This window comes from Chrysochloris asiatica, unplaced genomic scaffold, assembly GCF_000296735.1.
Source record: "Chrysochloris asiatica unplaced genomic scaffold, ChrAsi1.0 scaffold00009, whole genome shotgun sequence".
Lineage (NCBI taxonomy): Eukaryota > Metazoa > Chordata > Mammalia > Afrosoricida > Chrysochloridae > Chrysochloris > Chrysochloris asiatica.
Genome location: NW_006408527.1, coordinates 13390585 through 13406525, shown reverse-complemented (window position 1 = coordinate 13406525; position 15941 = coordinate 13390585). Strand labels below are relative to the sequence as shown.

The following is a 15941-nucleotide window of genomic DNA, read 5'->3' as shown; positions in this document are numbered from 1 at the left end:
AATGAGAAGATTCGTAATAAAGAATTATTAAATTCCTCCTACCTCTGTGATTGGAGTCCTGGTGTGGCACTGTGGGTTAATGCGCTGAACTGCAAAGTCGTTTGAACCGCAAGGTCTGTGGCTGAAGTTCACCAGCTGCTCCTTGGAAACCCTATACAGGGTTGCTGTGGGTTGGAACCAACTCGGTGGCACTTAACAACAACAACCGCTCGGATTCAAAGTCAACCCATCTACTTCTATTCCCCAGGCCAGAGTCTGCCTTTTTCTTTCCCCACCTGTGCCAGATTTGAAAGCATACACTATTATCTAGCATTTTCCCTTTAACGTTAACCCCTTCAACTGAAAAACAAAGAAAACAGCAAAAGTCCTTCCTAGTATATGGCAGGAGAAATTCCTTTTTTTTCGGAATCCCTATGAAAAGTTGATGGGAGTCCCAGGGCGGTGCAAATAGTTAAGGGCTAGGCAAAACGTTGGCGGTTCGAACCTACCGAGAGAAGTACCTCAGAATAGAGGCCTGCTGATCTGCTTCTGAAAAGTCACAAAGAGTCAGAATCACGACAACAAACATCAACAAAAGGTTAATGCAGGTCCCTGGGTGGTGCAGATGGTTAAAGTACTCTGCCACTAACTGAAAGTCTGGAGGTTCCAGTCTACCCAGAGGTGCTTTGAAAAATAGCCCTAACAATTTTCTTCCGAACAAGTATCCAGAGACAACTCTGTGGAGCACAGTTCTACTCTGACCACATGGGGGCGCCATACTCACGAATCAATTCCCGGCACCTGGTTTTCTCAAAGGTTGACGAGTTAAGGATTATGTCGGTCTCATTACTTTATCCTTCAGCGTGATGCCAGGCCATGGTAAATACACAATAAATGTTTGCTGTACAAGTGAATTAATGTCGTTTCCAGGAAGGCCTGGGGTCTTGGGGAAGATTTTCTCTTCTGAGACCTTATTAGACCCTGGCACGGTTTGAACCACAAAGTCCCGGTCTAACTTACCAGCCGCTCCTGGTGTGGCGCTGTGAGTTAATGCGCCAGACTGCAAAGCTGTTTGAACTGCAAAGTCAGAGGTTCAAGCTCACCAGCTGCTCCTCGGAAACCCTATTACAGGGTCGCTCTGAGTCGAAATGGATTCGAGGGCACTTAACAACAACCACCAGCCTCCAGCTGGGTGAAAACTGTATTCTGTGGTCTTGGGGCTAGGGGGCAGTGTTCACCTATTAGTATAAACCAGAGCCGCGTACCTGTGTGTGTGCGCGTGTGTCTATGTCTGTGTCTGTGATGATGATGATGACAGGAGCTCTGGTTCCAGAGAGAATTCTAGAAATCCCTTAGCTCATCTTCCCTTGACCACCCGGCTTCGTAAATATGCCTGTGGAATGTTATTGGGCACTCACTGTGCAAAAACAACCAGGTTTAGTTGAAGATATATAATTTTTTATCCAGTAAACTTTATTTATATATAACAACAGTACAAATTGTGTCCTTGGCTTGCAAAATAGGAGTGTTTCATATTTACAGTAGATACACAATAATATATTAGAATAACAAAAACCCCATTTTATTGGAACAGTTTAAATACTTCATTTTCTGACAGTTTGTATTCCACAACACCTGTAAAAACAACAAAACCAGACAACCTTTTTTTTTTTTTCCTTAAAAATATATATAATACAGATTCCAGTGTGTCAAGAAGAGCGGGCTTGGGGAGGAGAAGCTGGGGCGAGAGGCAGGTGGGCTCAGGTTTCTCATCTCATTGATCTCAAGAACTTGTTCCTCTCCCCCCCCTTCCACATTCAGGAATATCTCTTCAGTTTGGTAGGACAACGTTCCATCTTTAATGCCAACAAGGAGGGCGAGAAAGCAGAAGTCAGCCTTTGAAATCCTGAAGAGCTTCCCGTCTTTGTTGAGGGGCAGACTGCACAAGGGGAAGGGTTTAGTCTTCATGTAGGACTTCTTCATGGTGAGAAGGAGGCATTGTGACCACAAGTCAGTTTGCTTACTGTAACAAGCAGTGGTCTTACCTGTCTCTCAGGACCTTCCCTAGAACTAGTTTGAAAATACCAAGAGTGAACTTGAGTCTTCTTTCATGGGAGTAGGAAGCCCAAGATGCTAAGATTTCACCCTTTGAAGAAACTAGGAAAAAGCAGGAGACAGGGAGGAGAGACTTTGGAGTTCTGAAGAAGATGCCTTTCTTCTCCCAAAGGCTATTCCTATGACCTCAGAAGACTCTGAACCTCACCTCCCAAGTGTGCCAATGGGATTCCCTCGCACAGTTCTGTGTCTGTTAGGCCATTGTGTAGTCTCTCTTCCACAGAAGCCCCTGACTTTCAGTTCTGTCCTCCTCATGGCCAGGCCAAGCCCCAGCAGCCTCAGACACAACCCAAATTATGTTGAGGGGAAAAAGAGGAGCCTCCATGCAGAGGCAGCTGTCAGCTTGGTATTCACCTGCAGGGGGTGAGCAGGGGCACGTGTGGCACTGGGATGCACCTGGGTGTTTATCCACTAGAAGTTTTCAATTTTCCCCACCGAGGGTTCTATCCAAACCACTTTCAGTCTCGCATATCCATTGCTTGCTTCTGCTTCGTGCTCAGCAGGGCCAGAGGCCTCGACTGCTACTTCTCATTCTCATCTGGTGAAATTGCAGGAAGGCCAGCAGCTTGAGCAGCGGGGGAAGAGCTGTTAAGAAGACATGGCCACAGTTGAGAGGAAAGTGGATCAATTACTGGAGGTGCATCCGGAGACTAAGGTAAGGCAGATAGATTGGGAGGCTTCCTTCATCCTCTGATCCCCTTTTCTACAAACTCATGCCCTCCACTGGTCGGGGACGAGAACTGCGCCTGGAAGTTGGAAGCAGGAAGTAGCCGCCTGAAGAAGGCAAAGTTACTGGAGGAAGGTCCTGTATGACTTGTTCATCGCTGTTTCCCAGCACCTAAAACAGTGCCTAGTAGTAGTTGCTGCTCAGGATTTCCTGAGAGAATGCAGGAAACAGTCCCCTCTCTACCTTGTGAGTTCGCCAGCTCGTCCAAGCCTTTCATGATGGAACTCGGTAAGGAGGGGAGATCTCTCTGAATGAGGTCAGAATGTGCTGAGTGGTGTGTTGTGGAGAGGTAGGATGGCCAACAGAGGCACCTGACCCCAGGCAGAAGGCGGAGGCAGCAGCAGGAGGGACTTGTTCTCCATCTTGTCCACTGGCCCCGTCAGTCAGTCATCTTAGCATCTCTGTGTTGCCAAGCAAAGTCTCTTGGACTCCTTTTCCAGAGAACTGTTCCTTATGCAATGAAACAAAGCAAAGCTGGACTTCAGAGCACTTCCCTTCCTGTCCTCTCCCAAGATGAATGAAGGTGAATGGCTTCTTATGGTGAGGCGCTGTAGTTTGAATACTTCATTCTGACACAGACTCACATATCCTCACAGTAGACAGTAGTAAGGTGAGAGGCCCACCAACTCCACTTCCTTTCTTCCCTATTCCTTGGGATTTGGGTTCTTGGTGACCCAAATCCAAGAGTTGGCTGAGACTGAAAACAGCTTCAGTTTTCCTTTTGTTCCTGTGTTACTTCCTTGTGAGCTGGGTTTCCTAACTTTCTCACGGAGTTCGTAGAGAGGTATGCCCAAGCCACTCACCACCAGTTCTGGCCCATTTCTTCTTCACTCTTCAGTTGGGCATCCCACTATCTGTCCTCCACACTCTCTAGAAATCTGCCAGAAAGTGTTCCCAGGGGCAGTGAATGGGCACCAAAAGTGGCTGCTAGGAGACCCCAAGTAGATGCACAGAGGTAAGGGTTGGTTACGATACTATCGAGGTGTCTACCTTACATTTTACTTCTTGACGGTCTTGAAACCCTACAATCTTAGGTGCCCATCTAAGCATGGGTATGATTAGCAAACTCCATTCACACAGATCTCAGAAGTGGAATGAGGTGGGCTGGGGGTTTTATGGGTAGCATCAAGTCTCCTGCTGAAATTCCTTTTACTGTTTCTCCTCTTCTCTCATCATTCATGGGCTATGAGCTGATAAGCTTTGGGTGCTATGGAGAACGAACACTTTGGCTTAGTGAGGAAGGCCAGTCATTAGTATTTCTTTCAGGCTATTAACAGGGCCCCGAGACACTTGAACAGAAGTGGATTATCAGAAGAAAGTGGCCTTGGCATGGCTGGTTGTGAATTATAATGAAAACAGCAAGTTTCCTGAGTATTTTGCTGAATGCTTTTCTCTTCCCATTTGTCAGCTGCATTCGGGCAAGAAACTGGAGCTGAGGAGACCAGGCGACGTCCGCTGTGTGGTTAGTATAGCAATCCAAAGCCACACGCCAGGGATGGAAGCCAGTCCTCAAAGCTGCCCCTCCCCCAGCCCTTTCCTGGGAATCAAGTGTGGTCAGCAGAGCTTTTGGAAATTGGAATTGCTTGGAGGTAAGGCTGAGACCCAGAGTTAATTACAAAGGAAATGATGCTGGCCCATAGTCTCTCTTGGGGTAGTTGGTGTCACTTCCCAGCATTGCAGCCTGATATTCCTGGCCCCTTAACAGGTAGAAAGTGGAAAGGGAGGGTTGTTCCTTTGTCCTCCCAGCCACCCTGTCTTTCTGCCTTGCTTTGTTCTGGTCCTCATCTCCTTACTTCAGGGCTGCTAGCAGACAATCTGGGGATGGCTGCTTGGATCTATGCCAGCGTGGCTGCCCTGTTGGCCAATGCCCTGCTTCCAACAAAGCTGCCTCTCCTCTGAGTAACCCCCATTGGCCTCTCTGGGGCCTCTGGACAGAGGCATGGAGCTTTGGTTTCTGTGACTGGAAACTGTACTCAGGGTTGTTGGTCCGTCGTGGTTTTGGGTGTCCACAGGTGAGAGAGCAGAAGGGGAGCCCAGAGATAAGCCACCCACTTGTCCTTGTCCTTCAAACCCACAGGTCCAAGAGAAGCAGGAGAAAACAGTCACACAAGGACGCTAGTCAGTTCTACTGGTCTCCTTCGAGGCAAGTGTTGCGCGACCAGATAGTCAGGAGCGTCCACGTAGTCAACAGAGAGTGGTCTCTCCTCTCCAGGCATGACAGAATGAAAGAGAAAGAAAGTGTAATAAATACTGTAGTTTCTTTTACCTAGTCTCTTCAAGTATTGCTTGCTGTAAACAATGTTTGATTTTTGCTTCCTTTTTAATTGCAAGAAACCACTAGACGATTGAAGAGGAATCTAATACCAAACACCCATATCTCCCAATTATTTTCCAAATGGAACCTTCTGGAGATCTGGTTCACACACTTCCTCACTGTGGAGACTGATGTGGGCAGAGCTGCGCCCTGTCCTCAGAGAGGCCCGGTGTCCAGTCTGGGAAAGGTCTACCTCTCCCCCACTTCCAGTAGCAGGGAAACCAAAAGGCAAAGTACCAGCGATCAATTCCTCATTTGTCGAGGCTTGGCATTCAATAAAACAAAACAAAACAAAAGCAGTAGCAAAAAGCATTGGTACTCTACAGATACACATCTCCCTTCGTGAGATGAGAACACAGGTTTCTAGCATGTAAAGCTTACTCTCCAGTCAGCCGGGTCAAGCCACTCGACGGCTTTGCAGTGGGACCTAGGCCTGTAGTCCCCATGTTCTTTGGCTGCTGGGATCACTCCAGGTTCTACTGGCTTCTCTTTTTACGGAGTGTTTGGTGCGAACTTGTGCTCACTCTTCTCCTCTTTTACCCCCCTCATTTCAAGAGAAAAGAAAACCTTCATTTCCCCTTAGATTTCTCTTGGCATCTCTCTGTAGATGTCTTCTGGCATTTGGAAACAGGAGTTGAATGATGAAGAAGAGATGGGGGGCAAAGAAGGAGGGGGGAGCAGAAATCAGAATTACATAAAAAAGTTGGACGGAATTAACAGGGCGGCTTTTTGTTGTGTTTTATTTCTGGTTTTTCTTTTTTTCCTTTTTTCTTAAAAAAAAAAATTTAAATAAAGTTTTCACTATTTCCCCAATATACATCAAATGAGTTTTCATGCAAAGCAGCAGTCACAGAGGTGGAGCGACCCGGTTCGCACCTCTCAGCTTGAAGAACCACCTTTTCGGCGCCCCTGTCTCGTCCTCGCTGTGGATGCGTGGATTCGTGATACCCGCTCTCTCTCTCGCTCTCTTTCTGCAGGAACTGGCTATGATGAAACTTGGCTGGCATGGGGAGGGGGCCACCCCCTCTCCCCAGGATGGGTCTCAGGGGACAGCAAGCTCTGGGGCCTGAGCCCCTTCACTTGTCATTCCTTCGAGATTCCTGGTGTGACAGCTTTGACGGGTCCTCTTCCCTAGAACACAGGGCTCCTCCTCTCAGCTTTCTATAGACATGGCACTGATGAGTTGCTCCACCTTGTAGGCCAGCCGCTGCCGCCGGGCCTGCTCATCCTGCTCTAGAGCCCCGATGAGCTGAGGAAAAGAACACAGGAAAAGACTCAGTGTGAACGCAGCCACTTGGGGGAATTCTATCAACCTCTCCATTCTGTCCTCATCAACACAACATTCGGTGATTTAAATTCCTAACTGAATATGTGTGTGTGTATTGCTAGTTGTCGTCACGTCGAGTCTCATGACAACCTCATGTGTAGCGTAGACCTGAGATTGCTAGGCCTGTCTTCTAAGAGCCCTCTGAGTGAGTCGGAACTGCTAACTTTTCCACTGTTCGTCTAGTGTTTAACAATTTGTGTCACTACCAACCAAAGACTCCATGTGTGTGTATTAAAAGAACAAGAAAAAGACCAAACCAATTGTTGTCAAGTTGATGCCAATTCATAAGTGCAGCGTAAAAGTGCTCCACAGGGTCTTTGTTCCTATAATCTTCCAGAAACAGACTGCTAGACGTTTCTTCTGAGGTGCTTCTGGATGGATTTGAACCACCAACATCAGATAGTAGCCATACGTATGTGAGTATATATGTGTGTGTTAATAAGTATAGATGCATACATGCGTTCATAAATGTACATATGTAAAGTCTTTGGAACAATTACATCTGACATAGCACGCAGGAAGCGCTATGCAAGTACTAGCTGTTACTATTGCTACTACTTTCAGGAAAACTGCTAATGCAAGACTTGTGAACTCCCAGAAGCTATCCTATTCAAACTGTATTCATAGTAGGTCTACCTCTCTATCTAAAATCTAACTGACAGGATCTGCCCAAATGCAAAGAAATAGTTTGATTCATTGTTTAAGAAAGAATGAAATTAATTGTACAACACATTGAACTAAAAAACAAACAATGAAATTATTAAACATGTTATTGATTGCTTTAGTAGACAATGAGTGAAAGATAATTGCATGTATAAGAAAGCATTCAATGATTCCAGTGAGGATAGGCTGTCTTATAAAGGAATGATAATGATTTTGGAGTTCCTTGGTTTTTGACTCCATGAATGTATTTTCTAAATTACCCTCCATTGTTGCTAGCAAGGACTGAGTCAGCTCTTCTGCTTCACCGCCGCCTGCACTGTGAGCTGGGTCCAGGGCTCTGCCTTACCTCTTCGCTGTACTTGCTGACGTAAGAGTAGGTCTCATTGAGAGCACTCAGCATGTTGAACTCCACGGCATGCAGGCGAGACTGCTCAGCGAGGTAGGCGTTCATGTCCTGGTCACTGATGGCGGGGAGTTTGGCGATGTCTGCGTAGTATCTGCCACAGACGGGGGAGGGTTTTGATGGGAACCTCAGCAAACATTTGTCTGCACCTAGCCTGGTCACATTTATCAGCCCGTTCCTCGGAAACCCTATACAGGGTCGCTATGAATTGGAACCGACTAGATGGCACTTAACAACAACACTAGCCCCACACCCTTGAGAACATCATATTCCCAATGGCTCCAACTTCCTGTTTCTCTCCTGATGTGCTTCTCCTGATCTCTTGCCTCAAGCTGAGGGTGAGACCTAGAGATTGCTATACTTTTAGGTCAGAGTTTCTCCATGAATCTTGAGTGAATAAAAACCCAGACTCCAGTCAGACTCCTGGTATTCAAATCCCAGCTCAGTCACCTGTTAGCTGTATGGATCTTAAGTAAGTTACTTAGCCTGTCGGTACGTGAGTATCATGCTCAGTAAAATGAGGAAAAGAATACTGCACATTTCATAACTCCTTTGGACATATGAATGGAATGAGACACACACGATTCTTGTCATAGTATTGGGTGCTTAGAATGTGCTCCATAAGTGATCATTTACGATCTTGGGTTCCAAGTGTAGAAAGACTCCTTTTTCCTACAGCAGGAATTTGAAAAAGGAAGGCATCAGGTACCCCAAAGTACTACAAGCACTGGAGTCCTGGGTCAGCAAAACCTGGAGGATGGAGACATGGACACTGGTTTGGCCTGAAGTTACTACTGACCTCTCCACCCAGCTCTTGTAGCTGGGGATATCCTTGGCATAGAGTAGCTTGTTGGAGGGTGAGTCCTTGCCCAGTCGGTGCTCGGATGTAGAGCAAGAGTCCATGAAGGTCTGGGCCACCACCGAGAGGCAGGCGTCTGTGATACTGCCCTTGTGAATGTCAAACACAAACTGGGGGTTCTTGATCACGTTCACCCAGAACCGCAGAGGGAGGCTGTGGGAAAGCAGAGCAGACCCTGAGGGCACATCTCAGTAGCAGCCCCACACTGCTGTCTACTGACTCTTCCCTTCATTCCCAAATCCAGCCTCCCTGTGTCAGAGGGTGAGGAATGAAATCACAGGAATCTGGTCCAGCCAGGGGCTGCTAATACAGCCTCAGCTGTGGCTAACCCTGGAGAAAAGGAAGGCACTATTGTGCCCTAATGGTTAGAAAACGGACCCTGTTCTTTAACCACTGAGGGGTGGGTGGGTGGATCTGTGGTCTCCTGGTAGTCTTTTCTAAAGGCCTCCATGCCCCAGGGAAACCCAAGTGCAAAAAACAGCACCATTTTCTCAGGGGGTCAGACAAAGACACCGGCTCCTGGAGCCCCCTCACAGTGCCCGCCCGTGGCTTTTATCCGGAAGACCGCCTCGGAACTGGCACAAAAGTTCCCCCCTACCTGCGCTCCCGCCCAGTCCGGCTGCCCCAGCCCCTTCCCAGGCCTGGCCCGCTGGGCTGGGCTGTGGAATTGGCTCCCCTGGGGCAAGGCTTTTCAAGACTTCCCCCCAGAGTGAACATGCTTGTGTCTGGGCAAGGGCAGAGGGAGAAGAGGAGGCCATTGTTGGTGCCCTGGGAATGACTCACTATGGTTCAGAGTTTTTCCCACCCCAGGAGTTAGGAGCCTTTTCCCTCTGCAACTCGGAAGTTTCTCATCAGAGGAGAATGAATTTTCCCCGCTCCTTCGGCCATGAGGAGGATAAGCCCATTTACTCGCCTGCAAACCAGACAGCTGCTGCTCTCCTTTCCTTTGCCTTCCCAATCTTGCTTCTCCCCCAGCTGCTTTTCTGGCCTTAACTCTTTTGGCTCCTCTGTGGACTGGGCCCTGTCCCCTGGATTATCTTTCCTCTTTAGATGGCCACCTTCCAGCTCCCCAGAGAGCCTCTACTTTCCCTCTTTATCTGCTCTGTGTGCTCCTGGACCTCAAACTTCCCCAACCGTCTCATGAACTCCACGTCTTGGTGAAAAAAAGATCAGTTCTATCCACCCTAAGCCCTTCCACTGTGATTTCTGCTATCTTCTGCCTCTTCAGCAATGGGATCACTCATTTCTGGTGCCCTGGGAGGCACTGCCTTAAAGGAGATGCTGGCCTAACACATCAACTCATCTCTCCTACTCCTTCTTCCTCTGGCAGCTGTGGAGAACATCAGTAACCTTTCCTGGGACATTTGCTGTGGAGACCATAACTCCAGGCTAGTGTTTTTCTAGGACTTGGGTCTGGCCAGCACAGAGATGGAGAGAGCCCAGAATTACCCACTCCTGGTGCTGGGCCAAGTTGGTTAAGCACTTGGGATGCTCAATGCAAGATCAGCGATTCAAACCCACCAGGAAAAAGAGGAGGCTGGGTGCTCCAGTAAAGACTGACAGTTTTGGAAATTCTCAGGAGCCGTTCTACTCTGTCCTACATGGTTGCTGTGGGTTGTAATCAGCTCACGGCAGATGCTTTGGATTTGGTGCTGGGCAGGGGACCCTCCAAACATAAAGTCATAGCTATGGCCCTGCTTGTGGGAACACAGATGAAGGGGCTGCCTGACCTGCCCTGAATCTCTCCATTTCTCCCCACTGTAATTAAAGCTGCAGAGAGTAGGGCGAGCTCAGCAACACAACACCCCGGAGAAGTACAGCATCTATGGGGCTGGGATTTAGTTTTCCCACCGTGTTTTGCTGGTTGCTAGGACTTTGGATTCCCAAATAACAGCCTGGGCCCATCTGTGTCGGCTCTGTTTTCTGAGGAGACCGCTGACTCCAGACAGCTGTGTGGGCTGCCTGCCCAGCCCTGATGCCTGGACCTCCTCTCCCCTCTCTCTGCTCTCCCACAGGAAGGTTTTGACTCTGACTGGCTTCTGGCAAAGAGAGCCCTGTCAAACGTAAAAGCCAGTCTTGAGCTTGGGTCTGTGGTGTAGGTTCAAAGTTCAGGAGGGAAAATCTCCTGCCAGGGGCCTCAAGGAACGGCTTCTCCCCCTGTAAGGTCTGGCTGTGGAGGTGAAGTCATCCCTGCAGGGCCTTCCTCAGTTACTTTCTGAATGGGGCTGGGGTATGAACTGAGACTTAAGGTATCAACTTGGCAATGAAATACCCAGAGTCAGTGGGGGGTTCAAGTGTGCAGCAGGTGCAATTCTGCTCAGCCTCTTCCCCAGAGGCCCTAGGTTTAATTCAGGGCCTCTGCACCTTAGGAAATAACTTAGATTCTTAGCTTCTGCCATGTTCAGTATGCCCTATGATGCCTGGCCTTGAAGATCTCTTGCTAGCTTTCAAATGTGGTTGCTTTGTGTGGGGTTCCAAACACCCTTTTTTTGAGAAGTAGAGGTTTCAGAATCAAGTCAGGAAGCACTTTCTAGTGAAGAGGTCCAATCTGAAGGGGCAGAACTCACACGTGACTCAGAGTGCTAGGTCTCGAGCCAGGCTGACCATTTGGTAGAGACAGCCTTGGGGACACGCCGGGCTCCACAGAACTTATGTGTGCTATTTGTTCTTGGAGCTTCTGGTTATCTGGCCACAGCCAAGGGCAGGCTGCCCACCCACTCATTCCCATATCTGAGACCCTGGGGGTCCTCCCCTTCTGCAGCTGGGGCCTCTTCAGGCTGCACCTCCCGCTAGGCTCCCCCGGGGGTTACCAGTTGCTTTTCCAGGTGTGCCGCACATCTGTGTCGTGGATGCTGTGTCTGTCTGCCTGCTCATCCAGGAAGTCAAACATGTACTTGATGGCCAGGGGTAGAGCGCTGCCCCGGTGCACAGTGCTGAACAGGGTCTCGAACAGGTCATCCACGAACTTCTGCAGTGTGCCCTGAGGTAGGGGGAGGGCAGCATGAGATGGGAGGAAGGGAGAAGGAGCAGACCGGCTCGCCAGATGGTGCCTTGGGCCTACATTGCCTTGGAAATTTGTCTGCAACATGAGGCTGTGCAGACTGGTGGCTGGGGTGGGGGGAGCTCTTGGGGTTTCAGGAAAGCAGGAGGGGCTGAACGAGCAGATTCCTAGGCAGCTTCTCTTCCCACAGCCTGCAGTTCCATGCTGGGTTTATACTGATATCCATGTTGGGTGGGACCCTCAGGGCAGGTGACAGGAAGACAGCGAGGCTGAATCCATGCTCCCGGAAGTGAGGATCAAGCTGGAGGACTCGAAGCATCCTGGCTGGAGCTGGCAGATGGGAGGGTCTCCTAGGAAGCTATGAAGATGCCTACAGTCTTAGCAGCCTGTCATAAGTGGTGTGTGTGTGTGGGGGGGGGGTGGTGGTTTACGGGTGAAGGATCTAGATTCAATTTGCAGAGTCCTGACTGCAAAGCTCTGGGGCGTCTCTGAGGAAAGGATTAGACTGAACCTGGGTCCTATAGTTTGCAAGCTCCAGGCCCACACCTCTGAAGCTTCCCTGGAGCCTCTAAACTGCTCTCTTATTGGTACAGGAAGTTCACTAGGCAACAAAAAACTTGAGACACATGGTCTGAACAAGTATCTCTGTGCAACTTCTGGGAGCAAGTCTGAGAGCTGTAATTTGGATGCCACAGCATTCAAATTGCAGCAGCAGTTTTGTGGGGTCAGTGGGAGTGAGTATTTGAAATCTTGCCTGGCCTACAAAATTTGGGCAAGATGATTGCCGTACTTCCAGGCAATGTTTTGTTTTCTGCTTGGGAAGCCAGAAACAACTTTAAATGGCAGCCTCCACAACCACCGTATCTCACTTCAATGAGCATTTGGGGAGTATGATAGGCTGACAGGCTGGGAAATGGGGAGGTTCAGAGCCTTCCCCCCATTTAATGGCAGGACCAGGTCTTGGTGCATTCCCTTCCACTGTGGCTGGAGAGCGGGTGGAAGACGCCATGATGGTGGAGGTTGGTGGATCTGTCCAGCTAACCATGGCAGGAAAACTCTCCTCTGCTTACTAAAGGATTAGACAGTCAGAGATGACAGAGCAGCTCCTTAAGAATAAAGGTAGTCATGGGGAGTGGAGAGAGATCATAACTATATCATTGCTGTTTTTGTCAAAGTCAATAGCAGTGGTGACCTAGCTCGAGCTCATCTGAATGCATCCCCTTGAAGGGCAGACACCATGACATTCTTACTATGTTGTGGAGGGGCGGGATGTACCCCTTCAAGGAGCTCTTCTGGACCCGACAGAAAAGGAGTTACCTTGGTGGCCAGTAGCCGGGTCAGATAGATCTCGGACACCATCTTGCTGCCCCGGTCTCCCTCCTTCTGGTCCCCATGGTCATGATTCTTCACTAGATGCCACACCTTGACCCCGCTCTCCAGGTCTGGAGTGATCATGGGTGCTCGGGACCGCAGACTGTCAGGACTACCTGTGTACCTGAAAGAGGAGTCTGGGGGAGACGGGATGGAGGAAGTCTGTGAGTAGCTGGGTCACCACCCTTGCATGTAGAATCCTTTTAGAATCCTTGCCCACCTGCTGCCCTCACTCAGAATAAACTAGTTCCAATTGAAGGAGGCTCTTGGGACCTTTTATTTAGTGGGCTATTTTAGGGATCCTTGATTGGCATGAGGACATGAGACAGAGCCTTTGTAAAAAGAGGATTTAGAAATTCTGTGAGCTGGAAAGACCCTTGGGGATTTGGAAGCCTTCTTCCACTATGCTTCCAGCAATGAATAATCAATAGGTAAAATGTCAACTGGATTTTTTTCACAGGGTTTTAATAAAAATCTGGATACTCAGGGTTTGATCCCTCTTGGGAGTTCAAGGGTTCCTTTCTTCTTGGGGTCTAGAATACGGATTTCCCTAAGCCCTTTTGATAGTTGCTGGTTTCAGTCCCGTGGGTATCCTTTAGGTGAGCAGGCCAAGGCCTTAGTGTGAACACTAACCCAGAAAAATGGAATCAACAGTACAGCACCCTAATCTCTTAGAGGCACCGCATACCTGAGGGCTAGAAGGGCTAGGATGACCAGATAGTCTATAATTCCAAACTGAGACACATTTGAGTGTAAAAGGGGGTACTATTAAGTATAAAGAATCCTGGCATGGTGGTATAGGATAAACACTGGACTTCTAATCACAATGTCAGTAGTTCAAACCCACCAGACGCTCCTTGGAAACCTTATACAGGGTCACTATGAGTTGGACTGACTTGATAGCACTTAACAACAAAACAACATTAAGTACAAACTGTTGGAGTATAAGGTTGAAGTCTTGGTGTGGCGCTGTAGGATAAGTGCAGGACCACAAGTTAGTTTGAACCTCAAGGTAAGGGGTTCAAATTCACCAGTTGCTCTTCGGAAACCCTATAATGGGTCTCTATGAGTAGGAACTGACTCAATGACACTTAACAACAACAACCTTAAATATAAATAAACAACCTTTTCAGTGCTTCTTTGGTTCTGGGCCACTCTAATTTCTTCACCAGACCTGGAATATCAAAGTAAGGCACATAACACCACCTGCTGCCCATGGCTTTGGGAGGACAAGCTGTTCTGACAATGACTGGCAGAGGCAGGAAGGGAGGCAATGAGAAAAGTGCTTTCAATGAAGGCCAGACAGTGGCCAGGGCTGCCTGCTCTTAGGAGGGATGATGAGTGGGCCTTGTCGGTCACGGAAGACATTCCCGAGAACCATGCAGAGATTGCTTTCCCAGACTCACCATATCTGCTGATGGATGTCCTGGAGATGCTGGCAGAAGCAGGGATGTTGTAGGAGGAGGTCTGCTTAGGGACCAGAGCCACCACCGACCGGTCTGACACCTGAAAAGGGAACAAAAAGTACAATGCAGGTGAGGCTATGCATCTTCAGAATCTGAATAGTCAAGCACATCTAGAAGGTTATAGAACAGATGTGGGGTGGGGAGCCAGACCAACACTCATCTGTCAGTTTGTCATACTGTGGTGGCTGTGGTACTGGAAGCTATGCTTTTTTAAATACCAGCAGGGTCAACTACAGTGGACAAGTTTCAGCTGAGTTTCCAAATTATGACAGAATGTTTGGCTACTGAAAACCTTATGAATAGCAGTGGTACAGTGTCAGATAGCACTGGAATATTGAATATTGAAACATGATGAAGAGCACCAGTATACTGTCAGACATAGTGCCAAAAGATGAGACCCTCATGTTGTAGGGAATTCAAAATATGACTGGGGAATTGCTGCCTACTCAAAGTAGAGTTGACTGGGATGACACGAATGAAGTAAAGCTTTGGGGACCTTCATTTGCTGATATGGCAGAACTTAAAAAGAGGAGAAACAGCTGTAAACATCTGTAAATAACTGGAACATAGACTGTATGAAGTATGAATCTAGGGAATTTGGAAGTTGTCAGAAATGAAATGGAATTCATAAACATTGATATACTAGGTATTAGTTAGTTGAAATGGACTGGTATTGGTCATTTTGAACCTGACAACCACATGGTTTACTATGCTGGGAATGATAAATTGAAGAGGAATGGTGCCACATTCATCATCAAAAAGAACATCTTCAAGTACAATTCTGTCTGTGATAGGATAATAGCTGTAAACCCACAAGGAAGACTGATTGATACAACTATTATTCAAATTTATGAACCAACCACTAAAGCCAATGATGATGAAACTGAAGAATCCTACCAACTTCTTCAGTTTGAAACTGATCAAATGTACATTCAAGACATGCTGATAATTACTGGTGACTGGAATAAAGATTGGAAACAAAGAGGAAGGGTCAGTAGTTAGACAATATGACCTTGGAAATCGCATGATAGAGTTTTGCAAGACTGATGACTTGTTCATTGCAAATACCTTTTTTAAACAAAGGTGAAGTGGAGGGTCAGTGAAAAAGAGGAAGACCCTCAATGGATTGGCACAATGGCAGCAGCTTAAAAATGATTGTAAGCTTACCAGGGTTCAAGCTTAACAATGATTGTAAGGATAGTGTAGGATGTGGCTGTGTTTTATTCTATAGTGCCTAAGATTGTTGTGAGTCAGAACCACCTAACAACAACAACAGGGAGGCAGGAGTTTAAGCAGAATCAAAATCACAATTACTGTTGTTTTTTGAGTTTTGCTTAGTCTAGAACTGTGCTATCCAGTACGAAAGCTCACAGCTGCCTTGAATTGTGGGTAGTCCAAACTGAGCCACACTGTCAGTGTCTGAATTGCTGTCTTTGTGCTATACACACATTTCCATAACTCAGTGTTGTGGTGGTGGTGTGCTGTAGAGTGGGTTCCAAATCATGGTGACCCTTTTGGGGTTCCCAAGGCTGTAAATGTTTATGGTAGCAGAAAGCCTCATTTTTCTCCTGCAGAACAGCTAGGAGTTTTGAACTACTAACATTGAGGTTAGCAGCCCAACTCATAAACACTATGCTTGTTTTGTTGTTGTTGTTAGGTGCCATTGAGTCAGTACAGACTCGTAGCAACCCTATGCACAACAGAACAAAAAAAAAA

The 15941-nt window shown here is 47.7% G+C and overlaps 1 protein-coding gene across 2 annotated transcripts in view; it reads right to left on the bottom strand.

Moving 5' to 3' along the window:
* Positions 1–5848: 5848 nt before the first annotated feature.
* The window catches only part of PLXNA2 (plexin A2), a 298684-nt gene continuing 288591 nt past the window's right edge, over positions 5849–15941 (bottom strand). For both annotated transcript variants that reach the window (XM_006834051.1, XM_006834052.1), the window contains 6 exons: positions 14166–14265; positions 12706–12896; positions 11198–11367; positions 8328–8540; positions 7472–7622; positions 5849–6384 (listed from right to left, as the gene is read on the bottom strand). In XM_006834051.1, the coding sequence (XP_006834114.1) occupies positions 6289–6384; positions 7472–7622; positions 8328–8540; positions 11198–11367; positions 12706–12896; positions 14166–14265 (921 nt within the window). In that variant the 3' untranslated portion in view covers positions 5849–6288. The remainder of the gene's footprint in view (positions 6385–7471; positions 7623–8327; positions 8541–11197; positions 11368–12705; positions 12897–14165; positions 14266–15941) is intronic.